The sequence below is a fragment of the Salvelinus sp. IW2-2015 genome, unplaced genomic scaffold, assembly GCF_002910315.2.
Source record: "Salvelinus sp. IW2-2015 unplaced genomic scaffold, ASM291031v2 Un_scaffold659, whole genome shotgun sequence".
Taxonomy (NCBI): Eukaryota; Metazoa; Chordata; class Actinopteri; order Salmoniformes; family Salmonidae; genus Salvelinus; species Salvelinus sp. IW2-2015.
The window spans coordinates 688,405-696,868 of NW_019942591.1; the positions used below are offsets into that span (position 1 = coordinate 688,405).

Sequence of the window (8,464 nt, forward strand, 5' to 3'; positions counted from 1 at the left end):
TGTGTACCTACCAAAAGAGTCTCCTCTCAGCCTGCATTGGACGGACTGTACGACCCAGGTCATTCGACAGAGCTTTCAGGAGCCTGTACTTCCGTTTTTGTTTTTCACTGTCATAATTGTTTCTGGGAGAGTCCAGATCTATGGGGAGCGCGGGGACAAGGTTCGCTTCCTGGATTGGTGTCTTATCCCCGTGACTGTTAATTGTGTCTGTTCTTTGCTTGTTCGAGCATTCACGCTCCACAGGACCAGTAATTGCTTTGGGGCCTGAAAGTGACTCTCTCCTCTCTCTCTCTCTCTCTCTCTCTCTCTCTCCTCTCCTTCTCTCCTCTCTCTCTCTCCTCTCTCTCTCTCTTCTCTCTCTCTCTCTCTCTCTCTCTCTCCTCTGCTCCTCTCTCTCTTCTCTTTCTCTCTCTCTCTCTCTCTCTCTCAACCATGCGGACTCAATGCACAAACAGCAAGACAAATAGTTACGCTCAGAATTTGTCCAGTAAATGCATTCCTCACTTCTGGCTGTCTGTGTGCTCTGCTCTGTCATCGATCTCATAATTATGAACCTCACAGCCGTCTCCTATCCGAGCTCCTCATTTAGAATTCGAAGAGGAATTCTATCTGCCCATATAAGTGCAAATAAGTCAGAAAATAATCCAAGGCCGCAATAGGACCTGAAATTGAATTGTGGGGAAAGAATTAGAAAAAGAGACAAGAGTGGCGTTCTCTACTTTGTGATGGGCAAGCCAATGAAGGAATCCTAAGTGTTGAGCAGTTGAGGAAGGTGGAATGACTCACCCTGTTCAATTACAGCTTCTCTCACACAATTGACGACCTTCTCTCTTAGAATGGATACAAACACACGGGACTGCTTCTTTTTGGTTTGCTATCTTCTCTTCAACTGCCTCAGCCTCCATAATAACCATGGGTCACACACACACACACACACACACAACACACACCACACACACACACACACAACACCACACACACACACCACACACACACACACACACCACACACACACACACACACACACACACACAACACACACACACACACACACACACACCTCATATGACAACAAAGCAATGTGGGTAAAAGTAAAAACCAAACAGATCAGATCCATCAGAACCATGTCTATGGCTATATGCAGTTGAATATGTCCACTGTGTACAGTATTAACAAACCAAAATTGTACTTACTGTTCTGTGTCGGGAGCTCTGGCTATAAATAAACCAACAGCAGCCATCAACACTTTTATAAACACTACTTATAATATTTCACCATGTCGTCTGACTGATCCGGCCGTGAAAATGCTTATGAGATTATTGTGCTGTGGACAAATCAGTCTCTGCTCTCTTTCAGCCCCCGTTACGTTCTCCGTTCTCCAGTCCAAACTCCGAGCCATACAGTACGAGACACACGGAGAGACAAGGGAGACACAGGGGTGTGTGAAATGAAACATTAGCATGAGCACTTAGCATTTTAAAGGCACTGACTGTCACGTCACACTACCAGACATGAATGCAGGCTTGAGACTCTTTCTGTAATGAAAAGCGCTATTAGAAGTTGAATAAATTCTTTTATTACACGTTCTCTATATAAGGCCTCTGCCTAGATCACTGTCTGACTATTCCATGTGCTTACATCGAATGTACGTTTACACAAATATTCTTCTCATATCTTCAAATAAACATGACTGTTTATAGACTGTTTAAAGCTCAGTGTCCCCCTGCTTCTTCATCCCCCTCAAACCCCCAGACCTGACACCTCTCGTCCAACTGTAGCTGTCGCTGTGCGGAGGGAGGGGGGAATGGGATTTGCTCTACCCGTGTGAAGCCTGGCAGAGAACACCTGCCAGTATCTACTCTGCTTCCCTTTCCCCCTCAGCCTCAGCTCACCCTCCTTCTGGGTCTCTGCTCCTCTTTGAAAGATCAAGTCTCACAAGAGGATGTGTGTGTGTGTGTGAAACAGTATTTGTGTGTTCCTCTGTGTGTATGTGTGAGAGAGAGGGGCAGGGGAGAAAGAGAGAGTTTTGTTATTTGATTTTAAATGCAGCCTTTGCCCAACTTCTTAGGTGTTTGTGTTGTTTCTTAAGACATTCCATTTATTGGTTGTTTGTTTATGTGACTGTGTTGTGTTTGTGTGTGTGTGTGTGTGTTGTGTGTGTGTGTGTGTGTGTGTGTGTGTGTGTGTGTGTGTGTGTGTGTGTGTGGTGTGTGCTGTGTGTGTGTTTTGACAGTGGCAGGAATGGAGAAATCAAAAGAGGAGTTGAGAATGTGGGCTCCTGCCTGGGCTCGCGTGATTGTTTCTGCTCTTTTGCTGATAAATGGGAAGCTTTCCCTGCTGTCTAAATCCCTTCGCACCAAAACAACCTACCGCAGTTACACACACACACACACACACACACACACCACACCACACACACACCACACACACCACACACCACCACACACACACACACACACACACCACACACACACACACACACAAACCAGATATACAGAAAAAACAGTGATGAATACCTTACGATTGTAATAATAAGAACATTTCACACAGGGGAACACACATGCACACACTCACTGAGCGCGTGGATGCACAACACACAAACACACGGCAATGGCACGCTCAGAGTCCGACTGGAACTCCCTATCAGCCGCCACAGATAAGCTGCTGTGAGTCAGTGAGGACTCAGGTAATTTGGAACGGCTTTTTTTTCTTAAAACATTAAGAAGTAGAAGAGAAGAACAAATAAATCTGTATTTATTCTAACTGTCAAACTCTACCAACTACAGTCTGCAACTCACTTTTCCTTCTCCCTTACTCACTCTCTCTTTTATCTATCTCCCTCTCGCAGTCATGGCAGACAAACACACACACACACACACACACACACACACACACACACACACACAACACCACACACCACACCACACCACACACACCCACACACACCAACACACACACACCAACACACACACACACACACACACACACACACACACACCACACACACACACACACAGCACTCTCCTTACCGTGGAGTTGAAGCGCACGGTGACAGATGTTACAAGGAGATGTTTCTGTTCTCTTCTTGAGTGGCTGAGGGACGCCAAACGTGTGGTTGATCAACCGCCTTCTGCACCGCGGTCCATTCTGCAGGACCAGACAGGAGACCAGGGGTTTAAAACCTATCAGTCCATCTGGGACCTCTGACCCCTGATACTCCTATAAATACACTGGGTTTGACCACACCAAAACTGCCATGGAGAATTGCGAGATACAACTCAAATCAGCGCTGAGGATACAATGACATGCGAGCTCTGATCCAGGGCAGTATAGTGGGAAGTAGTTAGAGAAAGGGACTTTGGGCAGACAATATATACGAATGTCACATGAGTTTTACTGTCTACGTTGCCTTAAAGACTTCAGGAGATTCCTGGGGGAGGAAGATATTCTCTCACCATCTTCAGCTGATAGGGGGTTGAGGCCAGAGCCAGGGGTGTACTGCTCTGGGGCTGATTAGAATGGCTGGATTGCACGATGACAGACTGATTCAGTGTGCCCTCATCAGCACGGTATCAAATATACAATCACCCTGGATCCTTCCCCAGCCTCTGGCGTCTGGCTCGCCCCGCCGCTGCCCTCTCCTCAGAGACAGAGAGGGAGGTGGGGGGTGCTGTGGAGGGCTGGGTTGGAACAATGTGCTGGGCAAGTCATGTCTACACTCAGTGTAACCAGACATATGTCTTCCCTGGCATCACTGAGTGTGTGGATGGCAGCTGGCTATTGGTCTGAACACAACACTAAACAATGGCTGCCCCTCAATACACACACACACCAACCACACACACACACACACACACACACACACACACACACACACACACACAACACACACACACACACACACACACACACACACACACACACACACACACACACACACACACACACACACCACACACACACACAAAGGAAACAGCTCTGTTTCTGTGTTGACTCTGAATGATCTGTTTTCAAAGACCCAGGTGTGGGGGGGTGTGAATAGAAACAACCTTAAACACACCGGTCCTACAACCCTCATCCTGTGCAACACTGCTTGCCTGCTGTCCCTCAAGGGATAACCCTACGCCGCTCTATTCTGGCTCCTTAAACAACGCGGTGCAGTGCTGCTACCTCGGGGAGAACTAACCTTTCCCTTCCGAAGCCAAAAACTGTGTCATGGAAAAGAGCCTCCTCTAGACTGTCTGCCCTCTGGCCACCTTCACAAGGTACGCCGCACACAACTATTGTTTTTAGGGAGCTGAGAGAATGTGGCCATTGTTCGCCCGCAGCCATTCTGAACATGCCGTATAAATGCACCAATTGTCCGGCCCTCTTCCTCTCTTCCCTCGTCCCCCTCTGCAGAAAGGAGCGATCTTCACGGCGGGCCGCAGCTGAAACGATGATTGAAGTGAAGGGGGAGACTGAGGTCTATTTAGCTCGTGAGACAGGTGCATTCATCTTCCCCCTGCAACGCCCCGAAACAAAGTGTGCCTCTGCCTCAACGGGCCCCAGAAGAACATGAATGTCACCATGAGGACTCGGGCTGAGTTCCCAAATGCCACCCTATTCCCTATGTAGTGCGAATACTTTTGACCAGGGCTGGTAGTGCACTAAACTGGGAATAGGGTGCCATTTAGGACATAGCCTAGGAAAGAGGAAAGGTGAGATGGAAGAGGGCGAAAGGGTCCTAGTGATTAATTTCCATAGCTGTATTGGTCTGCTGTGTGTTATATTAGCTAGGTCACCATAGTCGCTATAGGCTAACATTATTCTGTGCCAGAAGTCTCAGGTGGGCGTTATTTGCTGTTATTAACTCTTGAAGGCTGGTTGAATTCTAGGGAGTTGGTGGCAAGCGAAAGGCTATGTAGCACATCTGCTAGCTGTATGCTAGAGAAGTAGTGGTTCACAGATGACTTCATAGTGAGGTGATACTGTCGTTTTCTTGTGGTGTGTTTTTCTCTGTGCTGGAAGGCAGGTTGTATGAATAATGCAGCGGTTACTACTACTAATACTGCTGCTCTGACTGGTTGGCTAGTTTACTCCCTGGCTTTGTGATTGGCTAGGCAGGGTTAGACACGTGCACGCTCCCAGACCACCATCTGATACAGGACACATGCACGCTCCCAGACGACCATCAGATGCAGGACATGTGCACGCTCCCAGACCACCATCTGATACAGGACACATACACGCTCTTAGACCCTCCACCTCTCCCCATCTTCCCCATCCATTGCTCCACTGTGTGAATCAGCACCACAGATCTCTGTGGCTCACCTCTCCCTCTCATCCTCCTTTTCTCAGTCTTTTTGAAAGAGTGTAACGTGTAGGCTGGAGAAGACTGAAGAGGCATATGTTTCATTCAGAGTTGGTGGAACTTGAGAGGGCTTCACACAGAGGGGAAAAGGGAAGAACACACACACACACACTGTCCACACACTGTAAACGAAGGACCAAAGAAATTGAAACACATACAGTTGAAGTCGGAGGTTTACATACACTTATGTTGTAATCATTAAAACTCGTTTTTCAAACACTCCACACATTTCTTGTTAACAAACTATAGTTTTGGCAAGTTGGTTAGGACATCTACTTTGTGCATGGCACAAGTCATTTTTCCAACAATTGTTTACAGACTGATTATTTCACTTATAATTCACTGTATCACAATTCCAGTGGGTCAGAAGTGTACATACACTAAGGTGACTGTGCCTTTAAACAGCTTGGAAAATTCCAGAAAATTATGTCATGGCTTTAGAAGCTTCTGATCAGCTAATTGACATAATTTGAGTCAATTGGAGGTTTACCTGTGGATGTATTTCAAGGCCTACATTCAAACTCAGTGCCTCTTTGCTTGACATCATGGGAAAATCAAAATAAATCAGCCAAGACCTCAGAAAAAAATTGTTGACCTCCACAAGTCTGGTTCATACCTGGGAGAAATTTCCAAATGCCTGAAGGTACCATGCTCATCTGTACAAACAATAGTACGCAAGTATAAACACCATGGGACCACGCAGCCGTCATACCGCTCAGGAAGGATACGCATTCTGTCTCCTGGAGATGAACGTACTTTGGTGCGAAAAGTGCAAATCAATCCCAGAACAACAGCAAAGGACTTTGTGAAGATCCTGGAGGAAACAGGTACAAAGGAGGAGAGATCCTCCCAACCTTACCTCATACCTTCCTTCATACCTTACCTCCAATACCTTACCTCCCACCTTACCTCATACCTTACCTCCCACCTTACCTTCGTCATCCTTCACCTCCCATCCTTACCTCATCACCTTACCTCCCACCTATACCTCATACCTTACCCTCATATCTTACTCTTACCTCCACCTTACCTCCCACCTTACCTCATACCCTTACCTGAACCCTTTACCTCACACCTTACCTCATACCTTACCATCACACCTTTCCTCCTACCTTTAACCTCCACCTTACCCTCTACTTACCTCCACCTTACGCATTCCTTACCTCATACCTTACCTCATACCTTACCTCACACCTTATCTCATACCTTACCTCCCACCTTACCTCATACCTTACCTCACACCTTTCCTCCTACTTTAACCTCATACCTTACCTCCCACCTTACCCTATATCTTACCTCACACCTTTTCTCCTACTTTACCTCCCACCTTACCTCACACCTTTTCTCATTACCTTACCTCACACCTTTCTCCTACTTTACCTCACCTTACCTCACACCTTATCTCCCACCTCCCACCTTACCTCACTCCTTACCTCACTTCTTTACCTCACTCCTTACCTACCAAACACACTGGTCAGTTGAGAAGAATAGAAAAAAGAGACATCAAAGCGTCTCTCATGATTGTTCTGAGTGTTTGTCTAACCCTGTTGTGTTGTTGTTCCGTCCAGGCAACCTCTGCCCAGGGCAAACCCCTCCTGGCCTCCCTGCCTGTTCCGGGACGGCCCCTGCACCCCCACCTCGACCTCACGCACTTTCCTGCCCTTCAGGCTCAATGGATCGTCCCCCCTCAGCCTCTTCCCTAACTTCAGCACGGTGAGTCACACAGCACGGCATGGCACATCAACAGCACAGCATGGCACATCAACATCACCAAGTCATATCTACGTAACTACCACACTGCTAGTGTGAACTCAAAATACCTTTTTGTCTGTAAAATATCAGTTATTTTCAATGAGCTTAAGATGTCTGAAAAAAATAGGCTACTCAAAGTGCCTGATGCCATTACCTTAAATTCCAATATAATCTGTTGGTATTATAGAGCCACGCCCACCTACACTTTCCGTTCAAAAGTTTAGGCGTACAGAGGCCCATTATCAGCAACCATCATTCCTGGTGTTCCAATGCCACGTTGTTGTTAGCTAATCCAAGTTTATCATTTTAAAAGGCTAATTGATCATTAGAAAACCCTTTTGCAATTATGTTAGCAAAGCTGAAAACTGTTGTTCTGATTATGACAACTTACTGTCTACATCCATTCCCAATGCCTGTATAGTGTACAGTTGAAGTCGGAAGTTTACATACACTTTAGCCAAATACATTTAAACTCAGTTTTTCACAATCCTGACATTTAACCCCTCGTAAAGATTTGCTGTCTAGGTCAGTTAGGATCACCACTTTATTTTAGGATGTGAAATGTCAGAATAATAGTAGAGAGAATGATTTATTTCAGCTTTTATTTTCTTTCATCACATTCCCAGTGGGTCAGAAGTTTACATACACTCAATTAGTATTGGTAGCATTGCCTTTAAATTGTTTAACCTGGGTCAAACGTTTCAGGTAGCCTTCCACCAGCTTCCCACAATAAGTTGGGTGAATTTTGGCCCCATTCCTCCTGACAGAGCTGGTGTAACTGAGTCAGGTTTGTAGGCCTCCTGTGCTCGCACACGCTTTTTCAGTTCTGCCCCAAATTTTCTATGGATTGAGGTCAGGGTTTTGTGATGGCCACTCCATACCTTGACTTTGTTGTCCTTAAGCCATATGCCACAACTTTGGCAGTATGCTTGGGGTCATTGTCGCATTTGGAATGATGTCTTGAGATGTTGCTTAATATATCCACATAATTTTCCTCCCTCCATGATGCCATCTATTTTGTGAAGTGCACCAGTCCCTCCTGCAGCAAAGCACCCCCAACATGATGCTGCCACCCCGTCTTTCACGGTTGGGATGGTGTTCTTCGGCTTGCAAGCCTCCCCTTTTTCCTTTGAACATAACGATGGTCATTATGGCCAAACAGTTCTATTTTTGTTTCATCAAATCAGAGAACATTCTCACCAAAAGTAGATCCTTGTCCCCATGTTGCAGTTTCAAAACCGTAGTCCGGCTTTTTTATGGTGGTTTTTGGAGCAGTGGCTTCTTCCTTGCTGTGAGCGGCTTTTCAGGTTATGTCGACATAGGACTTGTTTTACTGTGGACATAGATACTTTTGTACCA

General features: G+C 46.2%; 1 protein-coding gene across 1 annotated transcript in view; it reads right to left on the reverse strand.

Moving 5' to 3' along the window:
* Positions 1-8,464, reverse strand: part of LOC112068715 (zinc finger protein 385C-like) — a 92,587-nt gene that overhangs the window by 21,635 nt on the left and 62,488 nt on the right. Inside the window, exon 3 of the mRNA XM_070438283.1 lies at positions 6,897-7,056. Within this exon, the coding sequence (XP_070294384.1) occupies positions 6,897-7,056 (160 nt within the window). The remainder of the gene's footprint in view (positions 1-6,896; positions 7,057-8,464) is intronic.